General features: G+C 42.3%; 1 protein-coding gene across 1 annotated transcript in view; it reads left to right on the top strand.

Annotated features, from left to right (window-relative positions):
* Nucleotides 1-2,135: 2,135 nt before the first annotated feature.
* Nucleotides 2,136-26,287, top strand: part of KPNA3 (karyopherin subunit alpha 3) — a 52,969-nt gene continuing 28,817 nt past the window's right edge. Inside the window, exons 1-2 of the mRNA XM_075046258.1 lie at nucleotides 2,136-2,271; nucleotides 21,871-21,915. Coding sequence (XP_074902359.1) covers nucleotides 2,188-2,271; nucleotides 21,871-21,915 — 129 coding nt within the window. The 5' untranslated portion in view covers nucleotides 2,136-2,187. The remainder of the gene's footprint in view (nucleotides 2,272-21,870; nucleotides 21,916-26,287) is intronic.

The raw sequence follows: 26,287 nt of genomic DNA, 5'->3' as shown, positions 1-26,287 counted from the left end.
ATAAATCCTATCTAGTGGAATGGGTATAGATTTATGGATTGGTAAATTGAGTTGTCCCAGTCTGGAGACACTCCGTTTTTTTTTATTTGCAACTTTTCCTTTTACCTCACAGGTTACACTGGATGGAGCTGAACAAAGCTCTTTTGTTCGTGGTAATGGCGAGCAACTCCTCCAGAGGATAACTGCAACTCCCCTCCCTGGCTGGGATCGGATCAGCATTGCTCTGATGTCCTACCAGGCCTGAGCAAGCCACAGCTGGCAGCTACGGCCACCTTCCCTGGTGGGTAAAACAAAGTTCTCAGCTACTGAATCTGCTTTAGCAGCTCTCTTGAGGACAGCTGGACAGCTGGATCCAATTCTCCTTCAAAAGGCAAGTGCCAGGGCCTAGGAGCCATCTCTGACATTAGCGATCTTGACAAACACCAGCCACATCGGTCGTGCCATTTGGGCTTCGGCTGCTCCTGGCTCCTTCTTCTCTTCCACTGCTAGCCATAATGGTGCAGCACACCCAGACAAAGCCATCGGGAAAAGGCACAGAGCGATGTGCGCTGGGAGCCGAAACTACTTGGATACGAGAGGGATGGAAACGCTACACTGATCCCTCAGATAAGAACATTTGGCACGCAGCTGAACGACAGTGAAGAAGAGCATTAGTCTTCCAGATTTTTATTCATCTCCATCAGGCTGCAAGCCTTGTTTTGCCAGAACTGTGAGTTACAAGTTACAGTCATTTGAATGATATAAAGAGGGGCTGGGGGAAGGCAATTAAAAAGCCGAGCTGTCAATTAAGAGGGAGAGACTCTGAAAGAGGTCTGTGAAAAGCCTATATATAGCTATAAGGGCCTGTTGCAGAACCTGATGTAGTTTAAGATGAGCTGGATATGAACGTTACATGTTTTTGTTATTTTGGGGTTTGGGTTTTCTTGGATACTTTTCTTCCAAAGAAATAATACTCTGCTTTATGGAAGGTGTTAGATCGCTGCTTACCCCTGCGTACATTTACCTTACCTCACCCCCCCATATCCTCTTTTCTAGCCTGGAAATACTAGGTGAGACTTCGAGGCGCTCTGTTTGACCCAACCGGCTGTGCCCAGGCTGCTATCGGTCTGGAGGTCCTGGGTCTGTTTGCGATGTATACAACTACCACCACAGCTGCACTAATGACTTTGGGGGGGTGGGAGGTGGTAATTTTGACAGTTTGGGGACAATTTGTTGAGCTGGCAGAGACCATTTGTGCTCTGCGTTCCGGTAGGTACAAAACCCCGGAGGACGCACACGGCTGCCGTCTGCGTGCGCGGTGCGAAGGGCGGGCTCGCCAAAGCGCCGGATTTGCTTTCGAGGTTCAGGCTCGCTTGTCGGGGGAAGGCGAGCCGAAGGAGACCCCCGAAACACCTGGATTCGCGAGAGGCTCGCCGCACAGCCTTTCCCCGGGGAGACGCACGGCGACGCGAGGAGCGGATCCCCGACGCGTCCCCTGGTTGCTGGGGTCACCTCACGCTGCATTTGTGGGACGAAACCTCTGCTAAGGAGGGCGCGGGGGCTCAGGGACAGAGCCCACCGCAGCCATCCTGTCAGCGTGGCTCCCCATGAGGCAGGCGAGGCCCTCGGGCCCCCCCCCCCCTCAGAACCACGCATCCACGGAGGAGGGGAGGCACGCCCCGCCGCTCAGGCCTTTCCCCCGTTTCCCTCAGCCCGGTAACGTTCAGCTTGGAGCCGGAATCCCCTCAGCGGGACCCTCGCAAGCTGCGGGGGACGAGGCGCGAAGCCGGCGGCGTCCCCTTCCCGCCCGCTCCACGTGGGAGGCCGCCGCCCGCCAGGACTACACCTCCCAGAATGCAGCGCGGCGGCAGCGGGGGGAGTGACTCCCGCAAAGCGTCGTTACGCGGGGCGGGGCTAGGCGGGGAGCGCGCCGCCCATTGGCGGAGCCAGGCGGGGAGCGCGCCGCCCATTGGCGGAGCCCGCCCCGCCGCGTCGCGTCGCGGCCGCTCCCTCAGTCACTCAGCAACGGCGCGATCGCTCTCCTCTCTCTCCCCCCCCCCCCTCCCCGCCCCTCCCTCCTTCCCTCCCTCCTCCTCGCGCTCGTCACGGAGCGTCCCGCTTCCCCCCGCCCCCCTCCCCCCCCCCCCCTCGCGCGAGCCGCCGCCGCCGCGAGCCGCCTCACAGGAACCGGGAGCCGCCGCCTCCGCCATGGCCGAGAACGCCGCCGCCGCCGCCGCCGGCCTGGAGAACCACCGTATTAAAAGCTTCAAGAATAAAGGCCGCGACGTGGAGGTAGGTGACGGAGGGGCGCGGCGGGGGCTCCGGCCCGGCCCGGCCTCCGCCTCCGGCAAGAGCGAGAGGAGGGGCCGGGGCCGGGGCCGGGGCCTGGCCGCGCTCGCGGTGCCGCCGGCGGGAAGGAGGCGGGGAGCGGCCGGGGAAAAGGCCCGCGGGGGTGGTTTTTGTTTTTTTTTTCGTTATTCCTTTTTTTTTTCTTTTTTTTTTTTTTCTCCTCCGTCATGCGGGCGCGGCCGGCGGGGGGCGGCGGGGAGGGGAGGGGGGTGGGGGGGAAGGGTTGGCGCGGTCCCGGCGGGAGGCGTACGGGCCTTCCCCCCCCCCGCCGCCTCCCTCTCCGCCGTTTTCCCCCCGTGGACCGGCGGTCGTAAGCCGGGCAGGGCCGGTGGGATGCGCCGCCGCCGCCGCCCCCTCCTCCCCGTTCTCCCACCCCGGCTGCCTGCCTGCCTGCCCCCTCCTGCCTCCTCCCCCGTGCTCGGGGCTCCGAGGGGGTGGACAATGGTGCCGGCCACCTTTTGTGCCGGTCCCTCCGGGCGGTAATAGCCCTTCCGCCGGGGCGGGGGTGGGCTGCCTTGCCCGTGTCGTCGTCGTCGTCGTTCCCCCCCGCCCCGCCGTGCCGCTGCCGCAGACGGAGGCCTGTGCCGGTGGTAGGGGCCGCTCCCACGCTCGGAGGAGCCTTTTCCCAGCGTACTGTGCTGGCCCATCTTGCTCCCTGTACTGCCTTAAATCAACCTTTTTGGGGTTGCCCCCCCCCGCCTCCTTTTTTTAAAAATGCTGGTAGGCACACAAGTAATCGTCTGCTGGGCGGCTCCATCTAAATCGGGAAGGAGTGTAGTGCTTACTAAGGCTAATGGGGTAGTAGTTTACTCCCCCCCCCTCCCCGAATTTCAGTGAGGCTGGGTGATTAGAAGCTTATTCCCTGGAGGTATTCCGAAGGTCTTCTGAATCCGTGTGTCATTAGCGGGGACATCTTCAATTCTAGTCGCAACCGAACAGGGAGGAAACCCTAAATCCTGCGTTTAAGTTCCTGTAATAGGAAAGGAAGGGGGAGGGAGTCTTTCTGAAATCAGACTAGGGTTGAAATCGGATTAGGATTCGCTAGAGTGAAAACCTAAATATGTGTCAGATTATTTCGACTTCACCTGAGGGTGTTTTCCATGTTTCTGTTGATTTAATCATTTAAAGTCACTTCTGTAATCACTAGGGCTGGAATTTTAGTCCTTTGAAAGCACTGTTTTGTGTTTTAGGAGAATTCACACCTCTGCTGCTATTGTTTGGGTGGAGACAATTTTATGCAGGTCAGGCTTAGCAGCAGCAGTGTCTTTAAGATGACATTCACGGTGTAAATTAATCTTTATCTTAATTTTTGTTTAACTTGCGGACAGTGAATCTTTCTCGCAGAAAATATCGTATGTAGAGAGTATGATAACTTCAACACTTCTGGCTAACATTAGTAAATGTTAGAAAGTAACTAAAAATTGCCCATCCTTCTGTTTAGCAGTTGCTTTTCAGGGTAAGGAGGAGGCGTGGTGGGTTTCTTTTTCCCCTTCTCATCCAGTGAGACTCTTCCTGCGGCTTCTCATTCATTTTGTCCTTGTCTCATCTCCCTGTATTGGTTACTGGCTTTGTTGCTGCTTTCTCAGTCACTGGCCTGAATCCATCAGAGCTATAAACAGGGAAAGGTTAGGTATGTTCATGCCTAGTGTGAACTGATCTGTCATCCATACTTGCTTATATTATAGCATGCCAGAGACTAGGGGAATTAAATATCTGCCTCCGTGGGGGGGAAGAAGGGAACTGACTGCCTAAGCTTTACTGAAATTAGTTGTACCAGACCAGCTAAGGTAAGCTTAGCTCTCATTTCCTCCCGAAGGGGAGTAATTATTTTGGAACAGGGTATTTGCTGTTACAGAGAAGTATATCCTCTAGGGTTATCTTCCAGTGTGCTGACTGACTTCCTTTTGTGGCTGAGCCTAAGACTGTTTGGTAGATAGCTCCAAAAATGTTAATGTGGTTAAAGCTTTCATCCACGCCTTTGAAAAGGGTTAAAATCTAAGCAACATCTTTCTTTTGAGGGTGACAAACAGATGAAATGCAGAAATATGTAAAAGTTGTATACCTATGGAGATACGCTAAAATGAAATCTAGATTCATTTAAAGGACTGTAAAAGATTAGAAATGTGTCAGCCTCTTTCAGAACAGCTAAATTTGTATTAAATGTCTGAAATTTTGTACTACACCTCCTTTTTGATTCTTTTCTGATCATGGTTCTTACTTAAAAGTTCGTGTTAGAAGTACCCTTCTAAGTAAACTTTATCTAACTTAAGCCTCTAGAAGTAAAACAATGTAAGTTGAGTTTATAGTGGAGAATGAAGGAGCATGGCAGTGCTGTATAATTGCCATTACTTACTGTGCTTCTCTTGAGATACTGGTACACAGACTGACGTGCTGATTGGACAGTTTGTCTGTATTTAGTGAAAGTTATCAGTTCTCCACAAAATGTTTCTTTTCTAAGTCAAATGTTATACGTAATTCCCAGCTGTCAGCAATTTAATACACTTGTTTTGGACCCTGTGCTGCGATAAGGAGTTTCACATAGAGATCCTGCCTCCAATTTTCTGTCCTTAACTTTGTAAACCAGGAGGCATCAGTGCTATCTGTCATTGGCATTGATCTGCATCAACACATTTTGTCAAATTCTACCAAAGAGAAAATAAGTGGTCAGAATGATGGAGTAATAAATCATGGTCTGATATCTAGATTACATCCTTTGGAAAATCTTACATCCTTTGGAAAATCTAAAATACTCAAAGCTGTATGCTCTCAAGTTTGGTTTGAAAACAGTGGCGTTTGAGTCACCTTCTGCCTGGAGACAGTCACTGCCTTTGAACTCATCAGACTTGAATACATTCTTTAGTAATCTTGCTTTGGCTTCTAATAAATACTGATGAGTTATTATTGATCCCCTCTGGGTACAGACTCTTCTGGCAGACCAAAATACTTCTCTAATTTGTAGTTAACTCACATTTTATTACTGGGTTTGCTAGGCCATATAATTGTCTTTGCTTTTTGTTAATGCAACTTTAAGGGAAACAAAAGATGAGTAAGTACTTTTGTTTTATGTTAAGACAGACCTCACTACCCCATGTAACTTCTCACTATGCTCCTTTTCTGAGAGCAAATAAACGGATCTGTTGAGCAGAAGTAAAAACTTCTGAATCCTTGACCTGCACACGTTCACTCTAATTTTCCTAGTTTCAGGTTTGGGTGGAAGTTTCTTACCTTTTTGTTGACTTCCTCTGTTTAGGAGGTAGAGTTGTGTATATAGAACTGGAATTCTGATTTTGGGGTATTAATACTTCCAAAAAGTATTTAGCCTCCAAAAGGGATAACAGCAAAACCAAATGCCAGAAACAAAGTGTTACCCACTTAATATGAGTTTGTGTTCTTGCTTTTATTAGTGAGACCCTTCTATTTTTATAGGTACTGACATGTGATTAGCAGCAGACAGAGCTAACCTGAACCTGCAGAGCTGAGTGATAAGGAGCCAAGACACTAGTGGTTTCATCTGGATGAACAACTGCCAGAACAGTTTCTCCTCACAGCCTTCTCAATTTTATGTTCTCCAGAGATGGGAAAGGGGTTTTTAAATCGTCCCATATACAAAGAGAAAGCTTTCCTGTGTTGATCATAGGCACGTAATCTTATGTCTCAGTGGGCTTCTAAATGTAAGGCACTGATTATTCCAATACAATTGAGGCTTTCAAGGACAAGATTAAACAGTTGCAATCACTTAATTTGTAATACCCCTTGTAACTGCTGTGTTTATTTGTTTATATTGACATCTAAGCTAGCCTAGCTTTTAGAAAACCAATTTTGAACATTCTGATTTTTCTGTTTGCAGTTCTTTGGCTTCATTTTTTGCCTAGTAACATCCTTATTAGACTTTTTTACTGCTCCAACTTCTTGGACTAGAAGTGTTACTTATTCTTTATTACGATAGCAGGCATGCATGTGTTGGCTCACTGTTCTGATGTTTAAGGTGACATATCAAACAATTCAGCCCATTTCTTTTTGTTGGCATTAGTCAGCATCACTGACTAAAACTGAGGAAAAATTCTTGATGAACGGAGATGTTATAATTTGTAGGGCTGTTGGCATGACTTACTGTTATTTTTGTGTGTGGTGCAATGAGACTATGTGGTCATGTAATTAGCAAAATGCGTACTGGATCAAAAGTAAAGGTCCATGTGTGCTCATTAAAAATAAAAAAAAAACCCAAACCAAAAAACTAGTGAGGAGTTAGTGCATTATAACCTAAATAACTTTCTGTAAAAGCACTTTAATGATGGGGATTAAAAATTCCTTTTTGTATACTTGTCATACCCCTAATCATAAGTCAAAAGAACACAAGTCCTTGAATTTCTGTTGCTTAGGCTGTAGGATTAACCTCTGGAGATTTGTTGAAGGCTATTTACCAAAGGGAGACATAGCCACTCTGTCATCTTTCACCTACTCCTGCTCTATTTGATTTTAAGCTTCAGAGGTCCTGGCCACTGATGTCTTTTCCACAGTTATGTTTTTGGGGGGGCAATTTTATCACCTTTTGGTCTGTCATCTTTGGGTCGTCGAAGGATCCATTTTTATTCTGTACCTTCAGCATCCCAAACCCTGATGAGGCAGAGGAAGAAACTGGGCTTAGCCCAGATCGCCATCATCAGCTGTGGCAGCTTCAGTATATTTACTGTTGCTACTTTGCTAACAGTGTGGATCTAGTTATTGAGGATACTTGAATTTGCTCACATTTTTCTGCCATGCTGCCATGATTTTTTTTGCAAGCAGAGGAATATCTTTCTGGGGAGGCCAAACCTGTACAGTCTCTGGGCGTCTTGAGAAAGGTATACGTTGACTTAAAGCCATGTTCCTGTCAAGTGTCAAAGGCTTATTGCAGTGGAGGTACCATAGCTGCGCGGTGTTAACGACCAGCTCATTTCTTGATGCTGTTCTCTGTATTGACTAGTGTTTTTGCTGTCTCCCTGTACTCCCCTCAGACACTACATCAAACAAACATGGCTTGTAGCAATCCCAGAAAGCCTGTTACTCCCAGCTACTTTGCAACAAACCAGTTTCTTTCAGGAGCTCACTTTTACAGATTGGTCAGCTTTCTGCCTTTCACTTTGCTGGCACAGGAATGGATAGTGGCAAAAGAAGGGCTGGGACGGAGTAGGGCTGTAACAGCTGATTTAGTTTGGTTTAAGGTATTGTGGACCTGCTGTCACAATAGCCTCACTGGCTTGGTGAATCTCAGTAGGTTAAGTGAAAACATAGGTGTCAGTAGCTTCCTGTTGGGAACTGGATTTAGTATAAGACCCAGTACTCTCATGCAGAGTTCCTAAGCTCTGATTCCTGCAGCTTCTTTATTACCCTTCCAGGCCAGTATATATACTCTTGGGAGAATACAGGTGTACATGTTTGTACCTTGGAAAGAATTACATGGGTAGGAAGTAAGAGGTGGATGTGGGAATCCTCCTCATTTGCTATTGCTACAGAACTCTCCAAACTTTAGTTAGTCTGCAAGTAAATAGTACAATGCTGTGAAATGTTTGTGACTATTGGCAGAAAACAAACACCTAATAAGTCCACTTAGATATGCTGCCTTGTATTTTCCTTGTGAGATTCAAAATCAATTCAATGTGTTGCATTTTAAAAATGTTTAAAGATGCAGATACCTTAGGAAGTCATTGTTTATTCCAGAAATACCTGTGGAGAAAACAATTTGGAGATGGCATCTCATGATGAACGTAATCTTCATAAGCTGATTGGGATCTGTGCTTGCTGTATTGAGGCCCAATTATTGCTGTTTGTTGTTGTGATATACCAAGCCTTCTGCTAATCTTCCTGTAATTGCAGAATTTGTTTTTCTTCATTCTTGTGTATTTCTAACACTACAGCAGTTGCACTGTTATCTCTAAAGCTTCTTCTATTAAAGGATTGATTTTTAACTTGTAAACTGTCAAAATTGTTAGCATTGTAACTGTCTTACTAGTTTTAAGAGCTCTTTAACTATTTTTACATAAGTTCTTTGAGGCTTTCATAATATTTGTGCAGTTCCAGCACAAATCCAGGCAGGACGTTTTGTCTTATAAAACTGTGTTATCTGAAAAGACAGTGATTAGGAGAACGTACGAGCTACAAGTGACTGATCAGATTTGTATTTATTGTGGGATTGGAAGTGGAATGAGGCATCTAATTTATAAGATTAGGCTAGAAGAGGCAATGAACTTGTTGAAGCTGATGGGGCATGCCATCGAGCAGTAAAGACAAATTGCCAAGTGAACTCGCTTGAAATGAAAAAGAAATGTAAAACCTATATATTTTCCAAGAATAGAGTTTATCAATTGTTTCCAAAATACCCAGCACTGTGAAACTCTGATACTGAATTGGCATTCCTGATTACTTCTGTAATAGCAGAAGCTGTGGGCTTTGCATTCCATTTCACAAAATTTGACATGGGTAGTCAAAAGAGCTAGTTTCTTCCAAAAAGTTAGTCCTGCATCAGAACTGTCTGAGCCTTGGAGTGAACTAGTTGCAAAGCTGTTCATGTTTCTTTAATTTTCTGCTCCCTTAGCTTCCTGAGCCAGCCCTTCATGTCTGGAGAAGACCAGTGCTGGCTCAAAGAGGTCAGTGTGGAGGGGAGAGGGTATATCTTGTCTAGTGATATTTAACTGTTGGATTGTTATCCCTTCACAGTCAGACTGACACCCTTAAATCTGCTGGGGAAGCTCCATATCATTTCTTCTGGGTCAGCTGACAATCGTCTTCTTTCTCAGGTTGAGCAAATGTTACAGTCAGTTTTAAATGTGGTTTTGTGTGTGTGTGTTTAATAAACACAACGGGTACAAAATAGGAATATATACTGTACGAATGGCTGCAGAACAGGAGGCAAAACTAATGTCTTCCCCATTCGAAGACCTATTACTGAATGACTCATTTGCCTCATATTCTGACATGTCTGACCAGCTGAGGATCTCTTCTTGTGCATTGTTAACCTTGGTTGTTGTCAGATTCAGTAACAGGTCGACTTTGGATGTAGTGGTAGAATAGGTGATTTGCAAAATCAACTTGGAGAAATGGCTTTCTCATAGTTTGACTTGTTAGCCTTGATGGAAATGTATTTTAATGAGTGCTCAAGCCCCATTGCAAACTTGCTGATGTGGAACATAGTCAAAGCTCGTCTGCATGAGGAGAAGGTGGTCAGACAGGGTGCTAGGGTGACTTGTGCCCAGGTTTTCAGAGATGTAATAAGGGATTCCTGGCCAGGTGCAGTGTGAGATTTCAGGTTTGCAGTTCTCAGGACGTCCTAGTCCTTTGCCTTTTCTTAGTCAACTACAGTGTAAGTCAGAAAGTTGATGATACTACACAGAGAGACATTGTGTCTGTCTCTCAGGTAAGCTAAGGTCACCCTAACTGGCAGATATTGTCTTTGCATGCAGCTTTTTGGCATCAGGGTCTCTTACTTCATTTCATGCACACAAATGTTAGATACAAAGTCAGTGGTAGTGATTTCTCTGCACCAAAAATCTGACTTGCAGCCAGATATAGAAGGCTTTCCACATCAAGATAGAATCCTGAAATGAGAGAGCCCTGCTAGGAGTCAGCAGGATCCTGTTAACCACTGTTTGTCGGGCATGCAAGAAGAACGTAGGCTTGTAACGGGTAGTGTTCATAACACTGAATGAACAGCAGTGAAGAGCAACCTTCCAGACAAGAAGAGACGTTTAAGGAGCTCTGATGCAGGCAATCAATGAGACTGCACCTTTGAGCCCATCACACGCTGCCAGTGGCAGTTCAGAATCTGGCAGTACCCTCTTCCCATGCCCATTGCCGATAGGGGTATGGCCCACTATACCTCTGTGCTCAGTGTAACCTGTGTTTTGGTGGGCCCAATAGCTGTGAGGTTCAAAGGAATTCTTATTGGTTCTTGTCCATCAAAACCACACCACTCTTGGTGGTCTAAGCAACTTTGTAGGGCTAGCCGATACCCTTTTTATGGAAGGATGTATAAATTGGAATTTTGAGAAACTGAAGGTTTCTCTCAAGGAGAGAAGTATGATACCTAGAATGTTCAAATGGCAGAAACATGGAATCAGGGCTTATGTCATGTTAAAAAGTGAGGTAGAAGCATCTAGAATTCATGATACTGAAATGATTAAATCAGAAGAGTTGCTGACAGGGTTCATAAAAGATCGTGGGATGTTGCTGGAGTGTATTTTCTAATTCCTAATGCTCCATCTTCTTCCTGGGTTGTCAGCTGGGTTTGTTGTTTTCTCTTGCATCTTGAGTAGAATGATCTCTTCATAGATTTAATTAGGCAGCTAGCACATGTTTAATCTTTTTTTGCCTTTTGATTATATCTTTCAAAAAATAGAAAAAAAAAATCTGATTTCATTTGAGCCATGTAATATTATACCAAAAAAGCTTGCTGTGGTTGAATATAGTCTAGCTCTCTAGGGACTTGATTTGTTGTTTTTTTTCATGGCACCCTGTGAATGTACATAAATTGCAATTATTTTTTCCAATTTTATAGATGGAATAATAGGACTTTTTTCCCTCACTTCACAGGGAGGTGCTTATAAATACATCATAGAATGATTGTCTGAGGTACTTTATCACAGTTGAAGACTTTAAGTATCTGGAAAGGGAGTGTCTTTGTTCAAACACAGATTGCACAAGAGGGTATCTGGCTACTATTTAGCCTAGTAGGTTTTCTCTTTTTTTCTTTTTTTTTTTTTTCTTCCTAGGGGAAACTAGTATAAATATTTGGCAATCTTAAGAATGTCTGGTCATCTGTGGCATTTGCCCCAGAAGTCTGTGAGGCCTTTCTGACCAAACACTTCACTTTGTAATTAGATTCTTGAAAGTGGTTATCTACAATTTTATAAAAGCTTTTACTTTAAAAAGAATTTATTTAAATCTCTATGCTGATCTAAAGATCAAAATTTTAGTCTGATGTTTGTACCTAGTTACCATGAACAGTCATTTTACTTTTGCTGTGCTGTTTTCGTGTCCTGTACACAAGCAAAGATGGTATTTTGGCTGTGAAGTATGACATTAAAAGTGGTGGATTTGGTTTCTGGTAAAATCTGTTAGAAAAAACTGAAGCTATACATCTGAATTGGGGTCTTCTAGACTATAGAAGAGGAAAGAGACTCCTTTTCTTTTGCAATGGCAATCAACTGTTCTGCTTGAATAGACAGGTCACTGTTCTTTCCCTCCTTGGTAAGAGAAGGGGAGGGACACTTCCTTAGGAATTGTAAGAGAGGACAGAGGTGGTGTCATGTCTTTGAGAGACCAAGGAGTTAGGTTGGTGCCTTGCTTGTTCTCCCTCAAGGGCAGGATAAACTCCTGTTTCTAGGAGATTCTAAAGCATCTGCTACACTATTGGTGCAATACAGGAAAATAACAAATATCTTTTTAGTGTTCACACATCTGAATAGAAATCTGTATACTGGCAAAAGCAGATTCCTGTAACACACAAATGTATAAAATTTCAAATCCTTGTATGTATTTAGAGTGTGTCAAGAAGCCTTAATCTTCTAACTTTTTAAAAAAGTATGAATAGGAATCACTTGTAATTAGGCTGTCTTGGTTATCCACTGTTCTTGGTGCTTATTTGCCATATCACAGTATTCAGATAAGGCAGGGCTGGCATCATTGTAAAATGCAGTATGCCCTTCTGTTTCCAAAAAGTACAGGAAAAGGAGAAATACTTGATACAGGTATCCTTCAGATCAGTAGTTTCTTTTGGGCTGAGGCATAAATGACCAAACTCTACGCTTAAGTTCTTCAAGGTTGGCCCTTGTCAAAGTGGAGATAGCAGTGGCTGCATCACTGCTCTTTGCAACACTGCATGGACAGGTTCCTTGCCCTGTTAGGACCACACAACAAAACGAGTACTTTGAATTAGTTGGTGATTCTTGCTGCCTGCCTGTTGGTCTGCAGAGACCAACTGTTGTGCAGTGATGAGTTAGCTTGGGGTGCTGTGGGATTACCTGGAAACTTCAGTTTGACTAAAGGTGGAGCCCATATGGCTTCATTGGGGTCTTTGGTCTGATGTCACTGAAGGTGTGATTAACAATGCTAAGATCTACATCTGAATGGAAATGCTGTAAAACTTTTGACTAGGTGTAATGTCCTTGATTCACACAACAGCAGTAACTGGATATCTACTAGCTTTTTCTGTCTTCCTTCCCCCAGTTGAGTTTTGATGTTGAATAGAGAATTCCACCTCTTCTTTTATTCTGTATTAAAACAGCAGATAACATGCTGACTGTATTCTGGACTGCTTTGTGTCCTTCAATATTGGTGCAGTTTGTATTGAATGCAGCCAACTAAATTGCTTCAGGTCCAGTCTCCTGAGGATTGATATGTCTGTACTTGTAAACTGGGTAATTGGTATATGGAAATTAGAACATGAGTGCTCACATCTCACTTCTTTGCTGGTAGTAGCTCGACATGCAGGTTAAACAAATGCAGAGAGGATATCAGGACCTCAAAGAACATGCTTACAAAAGAGCTGGTAAGAAAGAAACTTAGCAATTGCTTTTCTGCCAACATCTTTTGGAGCAGTAGAAGTAGATAATGTGGATGGGCAGCTTTGCTTCCATAGGGCTTTCAGGTGAGTCAGCACCATGAGCAACAATAATTGGAGGCTTGTGGCTTTTCATATTGGCATGGCATGTCTGACTTCAGTGAGTCATTACCCATCACTAAGTAAGAGTCACAGCGGATATCTCATGCATCCAGTTTGCTGAGACTAGCTAGGTTCAGATACTTGAATTATCTTGCCACAGACTGACTAACAAAAACCAGCTGGTATTCATTTTAGGGGCCCCAAACTGGGGATTTAATTAAAAAAAAAAAAAGTAAAATGTGGCAGCTCCAACTGCAAAAGAACTAGTTTTCATTCAGTGGCCTTTTTTAACCCTGAGGAACACAAGTCCCAGACAGATTGTGGCATAAAATACAGTAACGTAAATACTGCACTCTGCTTCTAATGTACCTACTACTGCGTTAAAGGTTACAAGCCAAAAGGAAACTTTATAGTATTAAGGTTCTGCAGCACACAGAGAATCTGAACCAAGTTCTAATACTTTCTGCAAAATAATAGAATGTTTCCCTAAAAGAGGAGCAAATACCTTTCAGGTCAAAAAGTAATCAAATGAAATAAGACTATTGTGGAGTCTCAGGTCAGGGTACAGGCACATCGTAAGTGTATTTGGCTGCTTTGGTAGATCTGTTGTATTGTGGAATCCATGCCCCCTGCCTGCATTTCTAACTGGGTCAGCATAATTTAATATGGAGCTATGATAACAAAGCCAGAGGTGAAGTTGTTCTAACTTTGTAGTCTATATGACTGAAAAAAAATCACTGTTTTTCTTAGAAGGACAGTTTGGAGCTTTATGGGAATACTTGGTAATTAGGTAAATATCAAAAATGGGTGTGGGGAAGAAGAGCCTGCCTAGAACATACACTGGGGGGAAAAAAAGGCTGGGTAATAATCCATGATGCTTGTAACTAAAGGAATAAACCTAGCAGGAAGGGTTAATTTTGACTAAACATTTGTTTCAGTTTGGCATGGATGTCAAATCTTTTTGCATGTCCTAAAGAAATAGAGAGGATCAGTGTGCACAGTGTCATTGGGTTTAGTTCTTTCAGTTGTGATTAAGTTGTTGCATTTAGACCATTGTGATGCTGTCCCAGAATTTTGATTTAGAAGTCCCAGAATTTTTCCTTTGTGTATTGTGATTTGCTTGCAATTCTTGGAATAAGCTATATGCACTTTGAAAGTGTGAACAGGTAGAACAGCAGCAGTATCACCTTCTATCAGTGTCCCTTTGTCTCTCTTTTTGGCTGAAGCCTGCTGTACCAAAACAAGTAGAACAATATCATCACTCTAAGCCTCAACTTTACACATACTAACAAATAATAGTCCTATGGTTAATATGGAATATTTAACTTCTAATGTTAACCAAAGATAGGCATCTGACAACCCTAATCATCTCAACTGTTGTATACAAACAAGCCCTTGAAATTTTTTTTCTTCTGCCCAAACCCAGGCTTCTGCATTTTCATGTGCATTGCAGTATTTCATGCTTGTTAAAAGGTGTCAGAGAAGGAGTAAGGAAAAAGGGCTAGTAAAGCAATTTCTAGGGAAGAACAGTGTTTACTTCATCGATGCAAACACCTTCTCCTTTCACTGTATTGCTCCCACACCTATGTTGTAAAGTATTTAAACTATACTCTAGGGTATGCTCATATGCAAGAGAGGAGATATTAGTTAAATCCAATCCAGCTGTTGGAACTGGTCCAGTTTTTTTCTTTCAGTTAGGCAGGTGGAAGTAGTCTGGAATTGACTTGCAAATGCTAAGCTCTTTGGGTACCCTGTATGTTTAATCAAGCTACTTTACTATCCCAGCTATGTATTCAGGGTAGATCTTTCCTGTAAGCATGTATCTTCTGGTTTTCTGAGACCAGTTCCTGTAATGTTGAGAGGCAAGAGCAGAAATAAAGAATTTAAATGTCCAGTTACCTTTTAATGAAGTTTGTAGATGCAGAGAAGTTAGAATCAGTCAGTGAATTTGTTCTCTCTTTTTGACTTAATAGCTGAACTTTCAAAAGCAACTAAATGCACATCTTACTGAAGTTCCTGAAAACATTATCTTTTGTATCCACAGAATAGTCAAAACTGATACCGGTGTGTGGTGTTTCTCTTGTCAAGGTGAGCCTGGCTTTCCCACTTCCATGGGCTAGCTAGAGGTGGATGCATGTTGGTTGGCGTGCAGGAGAGCAGGGATAGCCAGCTAGCTGCTTGTGGGGCAGCTGGCAGGCCAGCCGCGCTGGCAATATTGATATGCTGGCTGGCATAAAAACATCTGTTTCCTGCCTCTCCATCTCTGATGTTTTCTGGACTTGCTCCTGTTGCAGTGGAATTGGTGTAAATGTGTTGATTAAAAGATGACACTCCTCAGGTATCCCACTTAATGAGGTGGCTAGTCTGGGTGAGCACCACACTGAGCTCCAGATCTCGTTGTTACAATGGTAGGTAGGTTTTTAGTCATTAAATGATGGTTATGCTTTAATCTTCCTTCTGACACAATTGGTATAACTAGAAATGGTTAAAATATTTAAAATTCCTACCACTTACTGTTGCAGCATTTGATTATTTTTTTCTGTACAGAGAATGTAATGTTATTAAACACCTTGTACATGTAACTTCATTTTTAATTTCATTTAAGAAATCTTTATCCCAGCTTAACAAAGGGAGTGTAATGACTTGAGCTTCTCACTAGTTGTATCATTCACACATTTAAATAGTTTTGGGTTTCTGATTTGTACCGTAACTGGGGATGAAGTAATCTTATCAAGTATCCAGAATTTCTTGTCTCTGAAAGCGATATACTTAAGGGACTTTAAAGTGCTTATAATCAATTAAGATTGATTTTTCAGATATGAAGTAGAGATTTCAAATTAACAGAAACCCTAAGACTCGTTCCGATATTTCGTTGTGAATGAGAAATAACTTGCATAAAGTAGTACCAATATTTTAAATCATTCTTTCATAAGTAGAAGGACTATTCTGGCTGCTTTGTCTCAGATGTGATTTTGTCTTTGTGAATTAGCCTGAATTTTCATCTTGTAGTCTTGTATAACTTTGGTAGGGTTTTGGGTCCGTGTTGCCCCCTGCCCGGAAAAACACACTACATTATATATTTGCTACAGAGGGTTTTGGAAAATGTTATCTTGTTCTGATGTATGTTAGACAGGTACAGCTGATTGATGTTGGGATTCCTTGATTATTTATTTTTTTTTTTCATTTACAGAAGTTACATTAGTTGCCTTTGCAAGTAGTTTAATGTATTATGCAGGTAAATGTTTTTTATGTTAAAGGCTGAAGAAGCCGGAGAAGCTCGCTAGACTTAATTCTCTCCTTAGAATGTCAATGCTATTCAAAACTTCAAAGTAATCTTTTTTTGTTTGGCAGGAAAGTGTGCATGGGCCGACTTAAGACATCAAGCAGGAGTGTTACAGCAGTGGTACTTGCTCTTTAACACGTAGTGAGGATCTTGTGCACTTTTGTATGGGGTTTCACAAACGGTACTTGTGAAGTATGCGTGGCTGAGCCAGAGGGTCCCAAACATCCAGTCACTTAAAAATAATTCTTTGAATGTCCTGGTGATCAGGGTTACTGTTATACTGATAATTCAGAGTTTCACAGGATTATCTTTAGCCATTGCTTTTTGATATCAAGAGTTTTATATATGGTTTTGTGTTCTGTCATAAACCAAGTATCAGCTGAAAAATCAGGAAGACATTTCCCTTCTCCACAGGTGGCTCTGAAACTGAGCTTTGAGTTTCTTGTCAGTGGCTTGTTGGAAGAGAGATACCAGAGCTGAAACACTGATATGGTGAGGATGGCTGTATTCTGTGTAGCTTCTGCCCACTGAGTGTGTCAAAGGCAGTTTTACAGGGACTGTGGGATTCTTTGAAGCCTTATTTTGGGCATTGACTTGAGGCTTGCTTTGTTTTCTAGGTCTAGTGTCTCTTAAATCTCTTGTCTTTTGTCAGCTTAGCATATTTGTGTGTGAAACAAGGTTCCCTTGCGGCCCTTAACACACCAGCCCTAATGTGTGTAGTGATTTTCTTTATTGGCATATGAAATTAATTTCAGTTTTGATACTTTGAGGGAACTAGGGATTGTTTTTCTTTTAAATGGAAGGTGTTGCAGAGAGTCTTGGCATGTAACGCTTTGTATCTGGTGTTGGAAGAATATTCAGAAATTCAGGGTAGAAGCGAGAACACTGATTTATCTAACAGCATCTAGTACATCTTTGGGGTTTTTTTTCTGGTTTATTTTATAAAATAACAAACTGCCGAAGAACTTGAAATTAGAAATACTGCTGAACATCTACTTTTTGACTTGTTACAAGGCTTACAGTACTTGGTGCATTACTGTGGTTATGTCAGCCTGTCAAACACAGTGGTAAGTAATTGTTCTTCACAGACGGTGAACTGGGGGGAAGAAATCTCTTGTTACAAAAGCATTAGGAACTTAAGTCTGACTTGAGTCATGTGTAACAATGGAGATGTAATGTAGCACAACTTGGTAAGTGTTGTATGTTCCTGTTTCTTAATAGTACATGCTGACTGATAGTTACTCCTTTACTTTCTGCGCCTTGCGTGTGGTGCCTTAATACCCTTGTGTTTAGGAGCGGCCTCACAGTTCAGATTCTGCAGGAATAAACTGTTATAATTTCTGTGATTTGTGGGATTTTGCCTATGCCAAGTTTTCCCTTTCTGAGATTTGGAGTCTGATTTTTTTTTTTTTTTTTTATTCAGTGAAACAGTTCAGATTTGTCTTCAGTTTTGAGATGTGCTGTGTTTCATTGTGACATGAAGTGGCTTGTTTGAGTACATTAAGCTGAGAAGTGACCATAGTCAGATGCTGTGGATGTCGAACACTGTATTAGATCCTTTGGTAACATCTCACTAGGCTTCAATTAGTTTTGCATATACAGGCTTTAGCAGATGGTTGTCCTCCCAGCCTGAAAGCTGGTAATGAATCCATGGGGTTAACTTGCAGAATAACTTTGTCTCTTCTCTCTGTTTTAGCTGACCTATGTTAGCTGGGGAAAATGTTTAACCTTTCTACTGCTGTATAAATCTCTTGTAAATGCCTATCAGTTCCCTACATGCTGGAGCTTGCAGGTAGTATAAAACTGTGGTGTTCTGCTTACAGTGGTAATGCTTCCTTAAATGGAGGCTTGCAGTGGTGTTTAAGACCACTTCTTTTATATGCTATTGGATTATAGTATGTTTACTTCTTCTGAGGCTGTAGGAAGGTGCTGATAACCTGCTGGATTTCTAAAATGCTTCATCTGAAACACAAGCGTTAAATATCTACCTTTTAAGCAATGCCAAATCAGGACAAAAAATAAACTGGATCACTTCAGTTTGGTTTTGGGGGAATAAAATCTAAGCTTTCCCAACTCTCCCCCTCCAACAGATAAGATTAGAAATTATGCCTATCAGTCTGCAAGTTTTAAAATAAAGCTTGCAAAAGCCCAGCAAGAGAGTCCAGTATACAGCATGGTGCTATATGTATACCTGCATTTCCTGTAGTCAAATGAGGTTGAAGCATGTGTTTGGTCTTAAGGGTATGGTCTCTCAATGCAGGGGTAGCCAAACTGCAGACATTGAGGTCTATCATAGAGCAGTCCGTCACTAGTGTATCAGCTCCTGTGGTAAAGAGGAGAAAATCAAGATGGGCAACAGTCTGAACAAATTCCAATTAATTAGCAGGGATAAAACTAAGAAATCAGGCCAATGTCAAGTGCATACGTGTCTTTTTCATGACGTGTATGAAGTGGAATCCATGGTCTTAAATATATACAATGGTCATCTCGTATGTTGGGGACATGAAGTGTCAGGTTAGAAATAATGTCAGCATACATCTAGCTGAGAGCACTAGTCGTGATCTGACCATGGCAGGCAACCAAGTTTAACTGCCAGAATGCACCATAGGCTCTTTGGGAACTTCAGTCCAATATGCTTGTGGGAAGATGCTAGCCCTAACGCAGTATTGCTGATTGTTGGATGATCCTGGCGACCCCGACATGCTGAATTTTTAAAGATGCTGTGCCAGCAGGAGACTCTGCAAGACCGGAAGCCCTTAGTTCAGTGGGGGCCAGATAACACTCATCAGTTCTGTGAAGTTAAGTCTAAGTGATAGCTCCAGTTATCAACCTGCTTGCTCTGTGAATGGAGAAGCAGCTCTGGGCTTAGTGGTGCGTACTGCCTCTTCTGCCTTTCAAAGGAGGAAGGAAAAATAGAAGATGTACCAGAGCTGCTTTGAAAGAGAAACTACATATAATAAGTTTAAAAGGAGATACAAAAGAACAGCTAAAAGGGTAAACCCCAGGTAGTATGGAGATTGCCTTAAGAGTATTAAAGCTCAGAAAATGTATGCTACTAGTCAGCAAAAATGTCCACATAGTTAATAATATTTTTTGGAGAATTCTAAAGAATGATAGCGCTCTAAATGAGGAAAAGATGGGTGATTCTTGCACATGAAATGTAAAACCATAATGGAATAGTCAAATATTTTGAAGATCAGCTTGATAAAAGCAAAAAAACTAGTAAAAAAAATATTGAGACAGAATTGTAATAGTGTAGGATCAGTGGGGCTGAAATAATGGAAGTATGAAACAAAGAAAAAACCCTAATTGAAAATCTGAGTGAATTATTTGCCTTTAGAAAGAAGCTTAGAGTCTTCCCAGTAGGGCCTTTATGGATGCATGGCTCTGAGTAACTGTCTTTAGTCAAAGCATTGTTAGAGGAGGTTTTAGAGTAAATTGATGAAATGAATAGTAATGCCTTGCCTGGGACTGCACTGTATATTTTTTTTTTTTTCTAAACCAAAAATATTAAGCTGCTGAACTGTTGAACACAGCATATAGTCTTTCTTAAATCTGTCTTGCTCCCAGAAGAATGATAGGTGGCAAATGTTATGGCTGTCCTCTGAAGAGCTTCAGATTTGGTCTGATTTTTCTGCTCAGTAGAAAATATTCTAGAGTATTATCACATAGATAAATGAAAAAAATGTAGGAGTAAATTGTAACTGGGGAGCAAATTTAGAAGTAAATTGTGCCTTGCATCAATTAAATCACTGAGATTTCAAATTGGCACATACAATACTGGATTTTGGGGAGAAAATGCTAATGGACACTCAAGTTAACTGATTTGTCGAGATGGGGTACCCCTTAAAATTTAAGATAAGTAGGAATAAAAGATTAGATTTTAGGGGGAGGTGGGGCAGTGTTACTAGTGGAAAGTTCCGTAAAGAACTTTGGTGTCTAGCACATTCAGAATGATCAAGAAAAGGAGGTTTTACAGCAGAAGGCTAAGACAGCTTCATCTAACTACATTTTTCCATTGAAATGCAGAGTTATCATGGGGGAGAAGTATTGAAAAACATTTTTAGGCTGTTTAGTGCCCTTAAATTTGACACAGTTAAGACTGTTCTATTAGAATTTTATATTTGAATGAGAAACTTGAATGACTGGTCTTGCTAGTTGCATGCAATGACTTTTCAGGTTCTTCATTTGTCCATTCCCTACTTACTCAATGCCCTCCCATTCCCCAGCAATCCAGTCCTATCAAACTGAGCTTTTGCAGCAGGCTCAGATGATCACAAGAATCAAATGGTTTAGCAAAATAATGAGGGGGGGGGGGGGAGTGTAGTTCTAGTACATGCTGTAGTGCTAGTGTCTTCTTACTGTAATGAGGACTTGCATTGTTTAAAGTAGTATAGTTCATACTTGTAGATATAAAAGGAGAATTGTGTCTCTGAGTTGGTTAATCAAGCAGTGGACAGGAAGACAAATCTTCTTTACTCTCAAGTCAACCTAAGATAATTAAATGAATACTGCTATGCAAACTGGTTGAGAACAGTGAAACTAAGATAATGTTCTAAGCACTGAAATTATGTCCTGTATAGATTCATGGTGTGAAGTCTGCTCATTTCATTTATCTGTGTTTGAGCTTTAGTGTGTTTGGTGTTTCCTTAGATGGCTGATGGGGAGTGCTGGTGTTTTCTGTGTACTGCTGGTCTTCACTGATATTTTTTAGCTCAGGGAAGTTATTTGTCCTAACTCAAAAGGAATGTGATAGCAGCAGTGAAGGTCAGTAGCAAGGATAGGACATAGGAAGTATTTTAAAAGGCTAATTTTAGTTAGTGTGGATGATCTTTCTAGGCTGCCAGTAGTTATCCAGTCCTGATTTTCTCTGAATTGCATTCTGATGGTACATGTCTTTTCCACTGATTGTAAAATGAACCTAGGGAGATTGCCTTCAGTAGGCTAAAATTGTTCTTTTTCAATCTTTTGATGTCTCTTAGCTAAGAGGTATAGCAGCATTGTAGGGAATGCATCCTGTGTGCCCAGTACCTTTAAGGAGCTGAGATGTTGATGGGCTGGTTTTCCTTTACATTGTTTAGGCTATAGATTCTAAATAGACTCAGTATCACTGCACTTTGTTGTTTCCTTTTGCCACAAGCCTAATTTGTCTTGTTTCTATTGAGCTCAGCCATCTTCTGTCACTTGTGGTTGATTTTGGCCAGGTAACTGGCATAGATTACGTGTTTAGGTTGTGAATGTGATCATATGTGAATATGAGACAGTCTAATGTGTATTTACTGCTTCTTCTGGTGTGCATATATAAACACCTGGAGAGTCATTCCAGTGAAACTGCATGGGGAGGTCAATGTTTTGTGCCTTTGGGATACTTACTGTGGTTTATGACAAAGCTTTCTGTAAAGTGGATAATCTTAAAAAAACAAGAAAACCCAACCCCAGCACCCCCCTCCCCCTGACCCCCAAATAACTTCTGCACATTGCTAGGAAAGATTGAGTTATAAAATATGCACACTGTTCTCCTTATCTTTTGATGAATAACTGCACTTTTAACCTAGAAACAACTGATTCCAAAACAGAATACTACTTTCTTTACATACAAATATTTTTTATTTTTTATTTACAGACTATGAGAAGACACAGAAATGAAGTTACAATTGAATTGCGGAAGGTGAGTTTGCTTTTGTTTATCAACTGTGTTACTTTGCTAATAATGCTCTGGTGTGTTAGCTAAATATTTTGTTGTAAGCTTTGTTTTATGGCCCCAAACTTACATAGAAAAGTTGTAAATTTGTAGATTACTAACTGTGGATTCTAATGTTAGTTTTACTCTCCAACTCATTAAGCTCAGTACAGCAGAACAGTACTGCTTCACTCCAGTGTATTGCTTGGAAATAATCCATATTCAGTGTCTGTACCATTTCTCATATTATTACAGTGAAACTGTCAGCTGTTCAAATGTTTGAAGTCTCTGAATGGGAAAAGGGAGAGTTTTAGCATTTAGGAAGTGTGGATGTTCTTTTATTTTGTTTTCTGGAAATTGCTGCTTCTGTGCTGTAGAGGGAGTTAATTTTAGGGTCAGATTTTGGTTATATTGGGTAAATGCCAATATAGCTGGGAAGTTCATGAGCAGAAGAGGTGATCTTGTTCAGTGCTCTGCCTAAATACGGCATTTGTTACACCCTCTGTACTGGGCCTGTGTGGCAAGGTTTTGGTAGTGGAGGCCCTACAGGTGCAGCTTCTGTGAGAAGCTGCTAGAAGCTTCCCCCATGTCCAATAGAGCCAATGCCAGCCGGCTCCGAGACGGACCCGCTGCTGGCCAAGGCGGAGCCCATCAGCAATAGTGGTAGTGCCTCTGGGATAAGGTATTTAAGAAGGAAAAAAAAGTTGCAGGGCACAGAAACTGCAGCCAGAGAGAGGAGTGAGAACATGTAAGAGAAACAATGCTGCAGACCCCCAGGTCGGTGAAGAAGGAGGGGAGGAGGTGCTCCAGGCGCTGGAGCAGAGATTCCCCTGCAGCCCAGGGAGATCTACGGGGGAGCAGATAGCCACCTGCAGCCCGGGGAGAACCCCACGCCAGAGCAGGGGGATGCCCGAAGGAGGCTGTGACCCCGTGGGAAGCCCACGCTGGAGCAGGCTCCTGGCAAAACCTGTGGACCCATGGAGAGAGGAGCCCACATGGGAGCAGGTTTGCTGGCAGGACTTGTGACCCCGTGGGGAGCAGTGTGCTACTGAAGTTTGTGGAGGACTGTCTACTGTGGGAGGGACCCCAGGGTGGAGCAGGGGAAGAGTGAGGAGTCCTCCCCCTGAGGAGGAAGGAGTGGCATAGACAACGTGTGATGAATTGACCCCAACCCCCATTCCCTGTCCCCCTGTGCCACTGGGTGAAGGAGGTGGAGAATTTGGGAGTGGAGTTGAGCCCACGAAGAAGGGAGGGTTGGGGGGAAGGTGTTTTAAGACTTGGTTTTATTTCTCATTACCCTACTCTGATCTGATTTGCAATAAATTAATTTTCCCCAAGTCGAGTCTGCCCGCGATAGTAATTGGTGATTGATCTCTCCCTGTCCTTATCTCGACCCATGAGCCTTTTGCTATATTTTCTCTCTCCTGTCTAGCTGAGGAGGGCAGTGACAGAACGGCTGTGTGGTGCTTATTTGCTGGCTGGGGTTAAACCACAACACCCGCATCATTTGTAACTCTTCCAACAGCCTTTCTAGGCACCTTGAAGACTTGCTGCTGGAGGATGCTTTCACAAGCTGAACTACTCTTTGGCTATCTGTATAAAGAGAAGGGGTAAACTTTCATCTGCCTTTGGGTACCTTCAGTATATTTGAGGACTGATACTGGCCCCTTTAGTTTTGTCCTGTTGAGACAAATTCAGTTTTTCACCCTTTCCTTGAACATTCTGTTTCCTAGTTTTGACTTGTTGCTGTTCCTCAGATCCAAATTGCCTGTATCTTTCTGGAAATATGGAAGTCTGGAAGGATGCAGGCCACAACTGAGGTTTAAATGGGACAGTGAAAAACAATTCTTAACATAGTATTCCTGTTTATTTCGAGTATGTTGTTGACAGGCACTCAGTCTGTGATCCGTTACATGCTTTGGACACTTCCTACAGTACTACAAAGCAAGGGTAGTTGTTTGTGTTCTCTATCTGCATAGTTAAATAAATGCAGAAGTTTTAAACATGATTGCTTCTTGTCTTTTGAATTGCATCTGCTTTTTCCAGACTTTCTTAATTTGAATTCCCATTCTGCTCCACAGTATGTTTCAAGGCCTCCCCAGCTTGGTATCGCCCATGTTTCTAATATTTTTGTTAATGACTTGAGGGAAGTGTGTGCTTTGAATGTTCTAGATATAGGCCAAGCTCTTTTGGGTCTCCCATTTGATGCATATCTCCAGTTTGCCAGTTGAATCATCGACAGTCTGAGTGGTGCCTGCTTAGGACTGCACACCCACCCAATTTCATCTAAATTTTTTTTCATTAGTTGCGAACAGGGAGAAGACAAAAGTCTTGCTAAAATGAAAGTGAATGGGTTGTGAAGGGGTTGTAAATAGAAGTTATGTTGATAGAAATCAGCTTGACTTCGTTTTAAGAAATTTCATCTGCACTTATCACCTGATTGTGTAAGACCTATCAAAACTCTTGTGCCAGTATTTTCCTGGGATCCTTCTGCTCTTCCTAAAAAAAAAAAAGATACTTTTTTGGTTTTTCAGGTCTTATAGAAAACCTTCTGTATCTCATTACAAAATAAAAAAAAATACACGCAAGATTCATCCTGAGACTATAAGAATTACTTGAAGAAACCTAATTGGACCCAGATGACTAGGAAAAAAAAAATCTTAGTACTTACATGAACATGATGTGTCATCTAAAAATTCTTTAATGTTTTCATATTTTCCTAATCAAAGAAACTAGCTGAAGATGTCTGACTGTTGTGTAGCTTAAGCTGGCTATGGCCTCATGAGTACTGGCAGATGACTGAGGTGTGGAGAAAACTACTTTTATATACAGTGGCAAGTACTGAGTGAAAAATGAAATTACCCAGTTTTTTCATAAAATGAGATTCAGGTGATTAATTTTGATATCTGAATTATCAGCAGTTGAAGTTTATGCTGACATGTTAGAGGCCCTCTCTGTTCAGAGCTACTGTGTTAATTCAGTGTAGAACTTGCTGTATAACTGTGAAATCTACTGGGAAGTCATTCATACCACTTGGGCAGCCTATGCCTGCTAGCAAAGCAATGCTGTGAAAGATGGCTTAGCTACTGCAGCGTATCTGCATACAGCTTGCTAAACTGAGACTGCGTACGAGCATTCCAGTACAATCTTTGGAGAGAGCTTTGCAGTGCAAAGTGAGAATTTGAATTTTAATTTAATTCTCATAATTGGTTTTTGTAACAGGTCACAATTTCAAGGCCATGGTGCCAGAAGCATGGTGGGGAGCAAGTAATATACTTAAGACAAGGGAATGGATTGTTCTGTGTGGAAGGAATCTTGTATGTGCCAGTAATACATGAGTGAAAATGATGAAGAGGAAGCCTATGAGCTGCTAGTGACTTTTCACTGAAAACTGCACATGCAAAGATCAGTTACACATTTAGAGAAGCCTAAGTGCTGGATGTAGGTCAGACTGTAAATCAAGAGTGAAGAGCAGCTGCAGAACTCTTAAATGCAGGAAGTTGTGTTCTTCTGGAGTGTTTGCTGAACATCTTCCACTGCAGAGGCCAGAAGAAATCTGCTTTAATAAGAGATTGAGCATGTGTCCAAGTTGTTGGTTTGCAGCAACTGAACTGGTGCTGGTGGCCAACTGGTTTGCTGTGGGAATTCTGTGGTAGATGTGAGGTTGCTTCTGGTACAGAATTGGGACTGAAATGCAAAGGGACATATTTTATTAAGCTCCAGCAGTAGAAGGGATAAGCTGTAATATGTCTTCATCTTTACAGCTAACACTGCTACCATAGCATGAGTATGCAAAATTCAGGAAATATGTGTTGGCATGACCTTAGTAATCCACCAGTGCCTCTTCAAAACAGAGAGGTATCTTCCCTTTCTCCCACCTATCCAGATGCTGAGTGTACACCTAGCTTTTGAAGAAAACAGGCAAATTGAGCATATTCTTGATCTGTACAGTTGAAGCACTACATAGTCATGGGTTTGTCTTTTGAATCAACGTGTGTATAAATATTAAATGAATGGATCTGATGAAGTTGCTTACATCTCTGTTTTGTAAGATGGAATAAATAAAAAAAAAATTCACAGCTTTGAACAGTAGTAAACAATTTCTGCATGCATTAGTGTGAGGTGTTTATTCTTTTGAGATTACAGACATCAAGGTGCATTTGCAACACATTCTGTGTTTCAGGAATATATTATCTCTATTCACTATCTTCACACCACAGCTCTTACTCAGAAGGAAACTACTCTTTTCTTTTCCCAATCACTTATTATTTGTTTAGGAGTTGAGCTGTCAAAGCTGCCTCTGACATAAAAGGGTAGCAGTTGTCTGGCAGAATCCTGGCCGAGGTGAGGCATGGTTGGC

The sequence above is a fragment of the Buteo buteo genome, chromosome 14 (genome assembly GCF_964188355.1).
Source record: "Buteo buteo chromosome 14, bButBut1.hap1.1, whole genome shotgun sequence".
Lineage (NCBI taxonomy): Eukaryota > Metazoa > Chordata > Aves > Accipitriformes > Accipitridae > Buteo > Buteo buteo.
Note: the sequence above shows the minus strand (reverse complement) of the source record. Positions and strands in the feature narration are given on the sequence as shown.